At 46.9% G+C, this 12,500-nt stretch overlaps 2 protein-coding genes across 2 annotated transcripts in view; one reads left to right on the plus strand and one right to left on the minus strand.

Moving 5' to 3' along the window:
• The window catches only part of dnajc15 (DnaJ (Hsp40) homolog, subfamily C, member 15), a 10,246-nt gene extending 5,796 nt beyond the window's left edge, over positions 1-4,450 (minus strand). Inside the window, exons 1-5 of the mRNA XM_084451905.1 lie at positions 4,337-4,450; positions 3,889-3,940; positions 1,888-1,961; positions 1,551-1,630; positions 310-380 (exon numbers count right to left, since the gene is read on the minus strand). Of these exons, the coding sequence (XP_084308031.1) occupies positions 310-380; positions 1,551-1,630; positions 1,888-1,961; positions 3,889-3,940; positions 4,337-4,435 (376 nt within the window). The 5' untranslated portion in view covers positions 4,436-4,450. The remainder of the gene's footprint in view (positions 1-309; positions 381-1,550; positions 1,631-1,887; positions 1,962-3,888; positions 3,941-4,336) is intronic.
• A 310-nt stretch (positions 4,451-4,760) lies between these two features.
• epsti1 (epithelial stromal interaction 1) overlaps positions 4,761-12,500 on the plus strand; it is a gene marked incomplete at its 5' end in the record, with an annotated part of 16,844 nt that continues 9,104 nt past the window's right edge. Inside the window, 7 exons of the mRNA XM_084452293.1 lie at positions 4,761-4,846; positions 5,213-5,271; positions 5,596-5,679; positions 5,821-5,894; positions 6,124-6,207; positions 9,495-9,568; positions 10,923-11,007. Coding sequence (XP_084308419.1) covers positions 4,761-4,846; positions 5,213-5,271; positions 5,596-5,679; positions 5,821-5,894; positions 6,124-6,207; positions 9,495-9,568; positions 10,923-11,007 — 546 coding nt within the window. The remainder of the gene's footprint in view (positions 4,847-5,212; positions 5,272-5,595; positions 5,680-5,820; positions 5,895-6,123; positions 6,208-9,494; positions 9,569-10,922; positions 11,008-12,500) is intronic.

Consider the following 12,500-nt stretch of genomic DNA (forward strand, 5'->3'; position numbering starts at 1 on the left):
GAGGGAGGGAAGAAGTGACTGTACTGACCGCCCAAAATAAACGCCCTATTTGGAAGTTTAGTAGCACTCTGTTCTGTTAGAGGACAGCGTGAGCCTATGCACGTTTGATAGAGGCGACTCATCTGTGTCAGAGACTATGCGGTCATCCCCCTCTCCTCTCTATGCGGTCATCACCTTCTCCTCTCACAGTTCTGTCTCTCACCTGGCTGACCAGCTCAGTGTCCAGGTCCTACGCAGCTCAGAGCGAGGCAGCGGAGGTCTGGAGGTTTAAGCTACACCTCCCAACAGAGACGAGGAGCTTCAACTCACCTTTATCTGGGTGATTCAGGACCATGATCCTCCGATGGGCGTCTTGGACCTTCAGCTTGGTGCTGGTAGGACTGGGTAGTGGGAGGAGAACCAAACACTCTCGAATCACACTCAACGGTAATTTACAGAAGGTCTATAGCACCACCTAGTGGCCGCGGCAAGAACTGAGTAGCTTGGGCAGAGGGAGTTACATGACATTAGTCATTTAGCTGACGCTTCTATCCAAAGCGACTTCCAATAAGTGCATTTAACGGAGGAAGGGTCAGTGTACTACTACTTGCCAGAACTCACAAGTGCATCTTGTGAGAGTATAATCTAGAGCTGAAGGCCGTGACTGCGTCGTTCGACCGCGGAGGCCTCGGAGTGACGGGACAACCAGTCGCTCAGTCACACATCAGTTGATGCGTTTGGGTTCGACTCCCACTACAGCCGAGTAATTTCTGGATAAAAGCGTGTACTGTATGTCAGTAGCAATACAGGCGTATTGTTATATTATTTATTATTGTTAAGTTATCCCGCGAGGTTCTTCCGGCAGCTCTGCTCGTCCCAGTCTCCTGGTTGCGACCGCTAATGAATTCTGTGGTGTTCCTACTTGACTCCTGTCCGTCTCTAAACGTCGTGATGATCGCTTCCTGCTGACTGACACGGTGGCTGTGGTCCAACCGGAGCCCGTAGTCAAGTAAATACACAACACTAAACCGCAGGAGCGGTGGTAGCCCAGGGGTCAGAGAAGGGAGCCAGCTACCGAAAGGTCAACTTTCCAATTCGAAGGTCACGGTTCGAATCCTGGGTCCGTCAGGGGGTTGGTTAAATGGACTGCACTTATATAGCGCTTTTCCACCTTAGCGGCACTCAAAGCTCTTTACAATGGCCTCTCATTCACCCATTCACACACACACACATTCACAAACCAATGACGGTAGCTGCCATGCAAGGTGCTAACCTGCTCATTGGGAGCAATTTGTGGTTAGGTGTCTTGCTCAAGGACACTTCAACATGTGGACAGTCGGAGCTGGGATTGGAACCACTGACCCTTCAATCATTGAACGAACCGCTCTACCAACTGAGCTACAGCCGCCCATGGTTAGGGGCAGGAGCAAGACAGTCGCTGGTATCACGCAGCCCATGTTACCCATCTAAGGGTGGAATGGACCACGGCCGACGCATCACAGAACCCAGAGAAACGGGAGCCAGACAAAAAGTTACCGAGCCAGACGCACAAGACGCACGCGTAGTTTTACCTGATTCCCAGGATGAGGCTGGCCTCTCGTTTCGTCATCTTCTGCTCAAACCCTCCTTTGTAGTAATGTGATGAGAATGCCTGGAGCAGAGAGAGACCACACACACACACACACACATACACACATACACACATACACACACACACAGTGGAGAGCCTGGGTCATAGAATGGTCAGGGGCTTGGAGCCAAACCTCAACTCAGGTACAGGGACAAAACTCTCACTCTCGAGTCACTTCATTCTCTGTGTGTGTGTGTGTGTGTGTGTGCACATACAAAATAAAAAAAATAAACAAAATAAAAACAGCTAGGATAGTCAGCGCTCCATGCTCTACTCACTGCTGTGGGCATTTTCTTCATGGTCTCTGTCAGGACTTGTCCCAGTGGCTTCCACAGCTGGAACGCATATCGGCCTGGAGAGGAAACGTGGGTGGGGGTTATTACGCCCCGGGTGGGGGTTATTACGCCCCGGGTGGGGGTTATTACACCCACGTAGCACGTCAACATCAAAAACAGTACACAGGTCAGAGAAAGTTGGTCTGTTTTGAATAACTCCCCCCTGACCGCGTGTGATATCATGACACAGAGGTTGTGGTTGCTGGCAGGGCCGCTGTGACAGAGGGTGCTAGTCTCCGGTGTTTACCGTGTCACTGGGGGTGTTAGTCTCTGGTGTTTACCGTGTCACTGGCGGTGTTAGTCTCCGGTGTTTACCGTGTCACTGGGGGTGTTAGTCTCTGGTATTTACCGTGTCACTGGGGGTGTTAAGTCTCCGGTGTTTACCGTGTCACTGGGGGTGTTAGTCTCCGGTGTTTACCGTGTCACTGGGGGTGTTAAGTCTCCGGTGTTTACCGTGTCACTGGGGGTGTTAGTCTCTGGTGTTTACCGTGTCACTGGCGGTGTTAGTCTCTGGTATTTACCGTGTCACTGGGGGTGTTAGTCTCTGGTATTTACCGTGTCACTGGGGGTGTTAAGTCTCTGGTGTTCACCGTGTCACTGGCGGTGTTAGTCTCCGGTGTTTACCGTGTCACTGGCGGTGTTAAATCTCTGGTGTTTACCGTGTCACTGGGGGTGTTAGTCTCTGGTGTTTACCGTGTCACTGGGGGTGTTAAGTCTCTGGTGTTTACCGTGTCACTGGCATTAGTGGCAATAGCGTTGGTGTTAGTTTGCTGCCAGGAAGGAAGTGCAGTCCCATCCAAAACCAGCAGAGTCAGTCAGCATCCAAACATTTAGCCTCGTGTTTATGTTTAGTGTTTATGTTTACGACTGACACACAGCCAGCAACAAGCACTAGTCCTGACCAGCAGAGAGCAGCTGCAATTAAACAGAGTAACAGTCCAGGACCAGCCCAGGACCAACCCAGGACCAGCCCAGGACCAGCCCAGGACCAGCCCAGGACCAGGCCAGGACCAGTCCAGGACCAGTCCAGGACCAACCCAGGACCAGCCCAGGACCAGCCCAGGACCAGCCCAGGACCAGCCCAGGACCAGTCACTTGTGGATTATTATTGATCATGTACTGATGGACACATTCTGATTTGTTTTGTCATAAAAGCTGTAGGCTAATTCGGGTTACAGTTCTCTTCCACAAAAAAAGACCACACACACACACACACGCACACACTCTTATGGTAGGGAAGCCTGCTTCCTCTTAAACATACTGTACTGAAAATGAACTGGGAAAATGCTGTTCCTCATAAACTCATGGGTCACTCACACTGTGTCCTCCCTTTGACTCTGTGGTCAGTCTGGAGACACAGCGAGAGAGGCCGGCTGGGTCACGGCCAAAACAACTGTGGGAACCACTGGTGGAGTAGGGCCTGTTCACCATGGCTCTCCACAACATGACAAGTATACTTCATCATCAGCTCAGGCTAAAGATAAACACGCAGGCTAATGGATGTTTCCCGCTGGTTTGCAAAAAAAAACAAAAAACTCTGAGACTGACAACTCAAAAGTTTAGCCAAGGAAGGACAATAGGCTGTCTCTCACACACCAAGACAGACTGTGGTCTGCGATTAGGTGAAAGGACTGCGGACGCCAGTGACAAAGGGACCTTTATGTAACTGGTTCAACACGTCACTGTGCCGAAGTCAAGGGTTATTTATTACCCATAAACAAACCCTATCCATCCTCCTCCTCATCTCTCACAGGAGCACCTGGGGTCCCGCACTCCACCTAAACCTTTGGGGAAACTTTGGGTTTGGTGGGGTTAGGTGCGACTTTCTGCCACTGGCTTTTAAGCCTTTAAGAAAACTATCTACTCAAATATGCCCAAGAAGCAGAGGTAAGGGTGGAAGTTGAGCAGAGCAGGACCAATCTTCTCAAAGACCTTCCTCCTTACCTGCAAAGCCTGCAGCCGCCACTCCCAGGCCCACCGCGATCAGAGTCCCACCCTGTGGTCAAGGGGACAGGCTTTAACGTCTAGTTACAAACAGTAGCTAAAACATATGTTATTTTAGGAGCTAAAGGAATGTCAGATTGCATTACAACGTCAGGATAACCACTAACGTTAGCCATCTAGCTAGCTATTTCCAACATTCAACATTATACATTTAAAGCTCTGGGCTATATGCGACGTCACGATAGCTAGCTGTAAACCCATACAAATCGATTGCTAATGAAACAAATAAAATAAGTATTAATAAAATATGGATACGTTTGGTGACCAACTAACGTAGCTAGCTAACTGCTAGCTAGATAATATGCTAGCTAGATAGCCTAACGCAGCTAGCTCTTGCTGCCTCTCTCCACAAAGCAACCAGCCATATCCAAAACAGCAATGCACTTACAAGTCGTTTGTCAATGTCTGCATCACTTCGTATGTTAGATTTGGGTGTAAACTCTGCATACCGCATCGTCTCCTCCATGGTCCCACTCACATTCGCCATGCTGCTGCTGTCAGCTCAAGGACACAACTACGGAACCCCCACAGAGAAGAATTGTGGCGTTTCGTAATAGGCTGCAAAATGAACAGCTCAGATACACCCTACTCGCTCAGTGACTGTACAGCAGCTATTATGTTTGACATTTAGAGGAAGATTATCATCAGACACCATCTCAGGAATAATTAGAATATTCATGGTTGGGTTTAGCATCCCAATAATGTGAACGGATGTGCTGTTCATGTCTCGCAGTTAGAGGAGGCGTTACAGTCCTGCTGGCTGCAATAGCAAACTGAGCATCTCTTGACTGTTCACAGTTGCCCTACTCAACATGGACCCGTCCAGGAACGAGGAGAAGGAACATTCCGCACCTGTTAACGAGTCTGGAGTGACTCAAGATTCAACGGACTGTCAGGAGTGAGTGGATGCATAATAAATAGGCTATAGCCTATTGGTTGCTTTTGCAAAAATGAGAAAAATATAATTCCCTTGTGTACAAAAATGCTAGTGATATGAATTATGCTATAGTAACTAGGCCTGTTTACTCTTTGGATATAATCACAGTTAAGGCAATGGTCTTGCTAATCTATTATGAGATTTAGCATAAATGTTACTATCAAGCTTTGTAAAAGTTAAATCATATCAGTGATTAACGTTAAATAGCCTGTTATGTTTTTGTTAAGTTTCAATTTCGTTTCATGTTGAGACTTGACAGACTAATCTGCGCATGCGCATAAACATAAACACCCCCTTCTCCCTTCTCTCTCTCCCTCTCTCCGATAGCTCGAGCGGATTCTCTACGATACCACCCAATGAATCTCGACATAGTAAATTAAAGAGGCGTAAGTGACCCCCTCAATTCAACACCCAGCAGAGCACATTTATATTTTATTTAGAATGGTAAATTATTAAATAAGAAATACAAGAGTTCTATTTTTATACCATTATTTATGCCAAGAGTTCTATTTTTATACCATTATTTATGCCATACTGTAATATTTACTCTCCCTCTCTATTTATCTGCAGTGGCACAGACAGAGGAGGAGAACTTAAAGAGATATAGGGAGGCAAACATACCTACTTCTGTTTATACTAACCCAGAGATGCTAGGTAATAACACCTCTCTCTCTCTCTCTCTCTCTCTCTCCCTCTCTATTTATCTGCAGTGGCACAGACAGAGGAGGAGAACTTAAAGAGATATAGGGAGGCAAACAGACCTACTTCTGTTTATACTAACCCAGAGATGCTAGGTAATAACACCTCTCTCTCTCTCTCTCTCTCTTTATTTATGTATATTATCTATATATATATATATTTATCTCACTCTCTCACACACACCACACAGACTGAGTATGTATAGAAATATCATCTGATGTCATGTACATCTCCAGGTGGAGCTGTTTCATTGGCTGAGGCTAGAGAGAGGCAGTTTGAGGAGTTACGCAAATCCAAAATTCTGAAAAAGGTGCTCTCCTGTTCATCATATCACCAAATTGTTTGTCAGATATCTAATAATGTAATGTGATTCAAACATATTACATTGTCTGTCTATTGTAATATACTTTATGACAGTATGCAAGACCCATGTGTATTGTGAGTTGTGAGTGAATGTTATGTGAATATACAGTAGACTACTTCCCAGCCTTGACTAACTCTGTCAGTAAGAGATGGAAGTTTTCTTGTCTTGTTTGAAGATGAAGAAAGAGGAGGAGGACAGGAAGAGAAGACAGGAGCAGGAAGCAGAGATCCAGAATATGAGGGACAAACAGCGAGAGAAGGTGAGAATAATGGAAGGCCACGTTGTCACAGAAACAAAGCAACGCCCCTCCCCTAATAACAATCCAATCTCACTTCTCGCTCACCTGCAGCTTGTAAATTAACTGTGTTCTTACCAGATTCAGTGCTTGGCCTTGAACTTGAAGGACTATTTCTTGTTGGAATGGGCAGCATCTGGCAAGGCCTTCACTTGTAGCACATAGGTGTTAAATTAGGCCTACTATTTTTTTTTAATCATCTTTGAAATGCGGGAAATTGTCAATTTTCGTGACTGTCCTGAAAAATGTGGAACGGGTTGTCACCCTAGCTGGAACTTACAGTACAGCAGCATCTTACAGTATATTTATTTTGAAAACATCACTTGCTATACATCTCCTGTACATTCTGTAAATACACATGCATATTATTGTATACCTAATATCTAGGTATTGTATGCCTATATGAAGTTATTTAACCCCGTTGTAAATTCATCCGTCTATATCTTTCAACCCATTCCATTATTGTAGTCAAGCCGTAAAGCCTGCACACCCCTTTCACCTTCTCCACATCTTATTACGTTACAGACTTATTCTACTATAGATCGAGTTCATTTTTTGCCTCAAACATCTACACACAATTGGCAATAATGACAAAGTGAAAACAGGTTTTTAGAAAATATGCAAATTTTATTTTACTGACAAAAATAGGTTATTTAGGGGTTACATATCTGTACACACCCTTAGCCTAATACTTGGTTGATGCACCTTTGGCAGCGATTACAGCTTCAAGGCATCTTGGGAAAGAAGCTTAAGAGCTTGGCACGCTTGTTGCTGGAGATTTTTGCCCATTCTTCTTGGCTCTGACGCAGGGTGATGCAGGGTAACGGTGATTAATACCTGAGAACTGGACCCCTAGTCGCTTCAACTCTGATTGGGGAATTAGTCTGAACCACAGAGTAATTAAACAAACCGTGGTTCATAGCCACGGTACCAGTCTCCTGACGAGACCTGGAGAACCCACTACTGGGTCCTGGTTCTGGATCTTGGCACACTTGTTTCTGGAGATTTTTGCCCATTCTTCTTGGCATATCCTTGCAAGCTCTGTCAGGTTGGATGGGGAGTGTCAGTTCAGACATTTTCAGCTCTTTCCACAGATGTTCAATTGGATTCAGGTCTGGGCTCTGGCTTGGCCACTCGAGGACATTCACAGACTTTCTCCTAAGCCACTCCTTTGTTCTCTTGGCTGCATGCTTCGGGTTGTCATGTTGGAAGGGGAACCTTTGCCCCAGTCTGAAGTCCAGAGCGCGCTTTCTTCAAGGAACTTGGTGTGCTTAGCTGCATTCTTCTTTCCCTCTATCAGGACTAGTCGCCCCATTCCTGCTGCTGAAAAACATCCCCAGATAATGATGCTCCCACCGCCATGCTTCACCGTAGGGATGGTATTAGCCATGGTGAACGGTGCCTGGTTTCTTCCAGACGTGACACTTGGTATTCAGGCCAAAAAGTTATATTTTGTTTTCATCAGATCAGAGAATCTTGACTCTCACGGTTTGAGAGTCCTTTAGGTGCCTTTTGGCAAACTCCAAGCGGGCTATCATGTGCCTTTTACTGAGGAGTGGCCACTCTACCATAAAGACGTGATTGGTGCAGTGCTGCCTGGATGGTTGATCTTCTGAAAGGTTCTCCCATCTCCACAAGGACACGCTGGAGCTCTGTCAGAGTGACCCTCGGGTTCCTGCTCACCTCCCTGGCCAAGGCCCGTCTTCCCCGATTGCTCAGTTTGGCCGGGCGGCCAGGTCGACATGCACTGTCAAATATGAGACCTTATATAGGCAGGTGTTGGCAATCTCCAATCATGTCCAATCAATTGAATTTACCACAGGTGGACTCCAATTAAGTTGTAGAAACATCTCAAGCAGTGTCTGTGGAAACGCACCTCAGAGAAAATACACTGCACTTTTGGGTGTCATATCAAAAGGTGTACACTTTTGTCTACATATGATATTTTACATTAACATTTTCAATAAATTAGCACAAATGTAAAAGTTTTTTGAGACAAAGAATGGACTCAATCTATTAGTAGAATAAGTCTGTAACATAATACAACATGGAGAAGGTGATAGTGTGCAGACTTTCCGGCTTGACTGAATATACTTGTATTTGTTTTGTATATATTTTGTATTTTACTTCACCTTTTTACTTACTTTACTTTTTACTTATTAAGCACACTTAGGAGCTAGCAATAACATTTCACTGCACATCATACTTGTATGAATGGAGTACAGTATGTGACAAAACTGACTTTTGAATTTAACCGAATGCCACTTGGAAGCGAAGCGTCATTTCCATGCTGTAATACCACACCCAGCCTGTAGGTGGCACCGCAGACAACTATGCGTCCCAGTCAGCGGGGCTTGAGCCAGAGATCATGCTCCACGCCCGTCTTTAAACAGTTGAGGTCACTGTGATTGATGACGGCTGGTTGTTCCCCTGACCGCAGGCAGCTGCAGAGAAGGCTGTCAGACATGCTGTCCTCTGTGTCTGGCTGCGCGCTCGCTCTGACGCAGGGTGACGCAGGGTAACGGTGATTAATACCTGAGAACTGGGCCCCCAGTCGCTTCAACTCTGATTGGGGAATTAGCCTGTGAACCACAGAATAATTAAAGGAACCATGGTTCATAGCCACGGTACCAGTCTCCTGACGAGACCTGGAGAACCCACTACTGGGTCCTGGTTCTGGATCTGGTCCACTAGCTGTCTGGGAATACACAAGACCAGAGGGTGTAATATGGAGTTGACTGAAGTAGATTGTTGGGTGGAGTGGTGTTCATGTGTTGTTTGTGTACAGTGTGGAAGAAATTAATCATCCAATCCTGAAATCATTGAAGAAATTAATCCAACCATCCTTAATGGTCAATAAAGAGAACTTGTGCAGACCATCAGTATTTCCATTATTTATTTTACCTGCAGAGAGAGAGAGAGAGAGAGAGAGAGAGAGAGAGAGAGAAAGAGTACAGTGATAGTTAAGTTTCTCTCTGACCAGGGCAGACCCGGTCAGATGCATACCTGTACCAATTAGACAAAATCAGAAACGCTGGTTCATGATTGGCACAAAGGGGATCAACAAGTCAGGAGATGAGCTTGTCTTGTTTTGGTTCGTCCAGAAGGCAGAGTCCTTCATACAGGCCACAGCGCCCTGGTCAAGGGCTGGAAACAGACAGCAGCTGGGGGTCAGACAGAACTCATCCCTGACTGCTATACAACCATAGGCAAAAAGATATACTGTATACAGTACTTTACTGTTTTTGCAGGCAGAAAGACTGGAGGAGAAGAGAATGGAGGAGGAACGGACAAGGAGAGAGCAGCAGAGAGAGACTCATGTCAGGTCAGTGTGTGTGTGTGTGTCGGTGTGTGCACAAGTGTGTGTGTGCGCATGTGTGTGTTAGCTTTTCCTCAAACATTAACCACAGATGTACGCAGGATTATCTTAAGGATGCTGTCAAACATCGGACCCTGTGATTGGCTGCAGCTTCAGCCCTGGTCCTAGGATCCAGGTAGAGTTGCCGTTGCTAGGGTAACAGTATTGAGTAAACAGAGCCTAGCTCTGTTTAATTTAAGTTATCTTTACTTTTTGCATACACACATTCCTGTACACACATCTCTCCGAGAGAGAGAATACAGTGCTTGACTTGGACTTGAACTACAACAGATGCCATTACTCACCAATACTCACCGATTCACTGTATATTTAGGTGCAGGAACTCCACAGTACTTTACAGCTGATGTTCTACAGTGTGTACAGTATTATAAAGCTCTGGTGAGCTTCCTGCCCAAATAAGGCGGTGGGTGTGGTTCTGTGTCAGTGTGGGGTCTGGTACCAGACTGTATCTCCTACTGGGGTGGTTCTCAAACAGGCCCAGTCTCTGCAGCATCAGCTACATATCTGTGCACACCGTTCTTAGACGTAGAACTGAGAACTGGACAAACCACAACAACAACAACAACAAAAAATGGTACAATTGAGAATCGAGGAACTGTGGTCATAATTGAAAAGCTACCAAGGGAAATTAAGTTGGTGACAAACAAACATGACACAGTACAGCTGTGTGTGTGTGTGTGTGTGTGTGTGTGTGTGTGTGTGTGTGTGTGTGTGTGTGTGTGTGTGTGTGCGTGCGTGTGTCCACATGCGTGCGTGTGTCTGCATGCGTGTGTGCGTGTGTGCGTGCGTGCGTGTGTGTGTGTGCTTGTCTGCGTGTGTGTGTCTGCATGCGTATGTGTGTGTATGTGAACCCCAGACAGGAAAGAGAGACAGGCCTGACAGACTGGAATGTGGATGACCGTGGAGAAGGACACAGGGCCGGGGAGAGCAGAGTAGAGACTTATTCACTCACTTCACCTACTCTATTTACCGTTATATTCTATCTTTTTTTTTTTTTTTTTTTTCAATGTTAAACACATATGTTTCCCGTGCCAATATGACCTTTTGACAGAGGAGGACCAACAAACTAGAGGAGCGCTCTGCTCTGTTAGCTGGACGAAGCGTGCTGTCTGCTGTGTGGGCAGCATCACGCAGAGGAAAGTGACAGCCCAGGACCCCAGCTCCATTTCAGATGCACTCTGTGTGTGTGTGTGGTTGTGTGTGTGTGTGTGTGTGTGTGTGTGTGTGTGTGTGTGTGTGTGTGTGTGTGTGTGTGTGTGTGTGTGTGTGTGTGTCACACTGTGTTATGTGTTTATTGCAGGACGACTGACCAGTTCCTTCAGAGGCTTGAGAGGGTAGACTCAGCTCCAGTGGCGTCATGCGGTGCCCCACACACGTCACCATGGGTAAGATGGCAGCCAAAGACTGTGTGTGTTTGCGTGCATGTGTGTGTGCGTGCGTATGTGTGTGTGCTTGTGTGTGTGTGTGCCTGCGTGTGCATGTGTGTGTGTGTGTGCCTGCGTGTGCGTGTGTGTGTGTGTGTGTGCGTGTGTGTGTGTGTGTGTGTGCGTGTGTGTGTGTGCCTGCGTGTGCGTGTGTGTGTGTGTGTGCCTGCGTGTGCGTGTGTGTGTGTGTGTACGGTACACAGCAGGATCCCGGGTCCCACCTCGTCTTTCATAGCAGTGACTGTGAGCAGGCGTCTGAATCTGAATGGCTGGAGCGTCTCACGCCGACAGGTCCGCCTTCGAACCCTGTTTTCTGAGTAAACACCATTTCCTCCGGAGCTCTCCTCCACCCAGGCGGGTCAGATATGGTAACCCAGCACCAGAACCCTGGCCCCGGTCCAGCGTACTAAGCAGTCCGGTCCCCCTCCAATTATCTTTTGATCTGAACTCAGACAGAACCGCGGCACATGGCAGTATCAGACGCCCATGCCTGAATAGGGGGAAGCAGTGAATTCACATAGTAAAACAATGTCTAAATTCTCTCTCTTCCTCGTTCATTTCTTTAAATAAAGGCTTCTGTCTGTCTGTCTGTCTGTCTGTCTGTCTGTCTGTCTGTCTGTCTGTCTGTCTGTCTGTCGGTCTTCTCCCTCTCTCTTTTTATTGTCTCCCTTTATCCATTTATCAGTTGTCTCTCTCAGTTTCCTGCATTCCTATCACAGCTGCCTCCGTCTCTGTTTTTCTCTCACTCTCTCTGTCTCTCTTTCACTGATGGTTTTCCTGTTGAGGGGCTTCGAGGGACTTCCCAGAGTTCAATCTGAGTATGGATGGAGGGATACAGACAGGGAGAGAGAGGGATTGAGAGAGAGAGAGAGAGAGACAGGTGGCGGGGTGGGGGGGTTGAAAGAGAGAGAGAAACAGATAGAGGAGCGTGTTCTGTCGACAGAGAGGAGTGGAATACCCCGGAGGAGCCAGGCGCCTGTCTGTCCGATAGGAGAGAGCGATACAGCAAGACCTGCCAGTCGCAGAGGGCAACCCAGTGGCATCATCCTCATCGTCGTCTCCTTACAAAGTTGAACCCTCCCACCTGGATGAGTCGAGAAGTTATTGTTAGACCTTGGCTCATAATTCAAAGCCCTGCGTACGGTAAAGTATTTTATTGCAGTGTGTTGACAATTCCCGTCACAGAGTCAGACTTTATCACCGTGCCAATATTACTCTACACTAATATTAGTGTCTCTCTCCCTCTCTCCCACGCTACCTCCCTCTGAGACCTGTCTCTGTGGGCGCTGGGGATGTTGCAGACAGGAAATTAGGGAGAGAGATGGAGAGACATAGAGAGAGAGAGAGAGAGGGCGGAGGGGGACAGTTGGAAACGCCTGAGAACAAGGTCTCATAACGGACCAGGGACAGTACTATGTGGCAACTGACAACATTGTTAAAATCGCACACGCAGC

The sequence above is a fragment of the Borostomias antarcticus genome (genome assembly GCF_949987555.1).
Source record: "Borostomias antarcticus genome assembly, chromosome: 17".
Lineage (NCBI taxonomy): Eukaryota > Metazoa > Chordata > Actinopteri > Stomiiformes > Stomiidae > Borostomias > Borostomias antarcticus.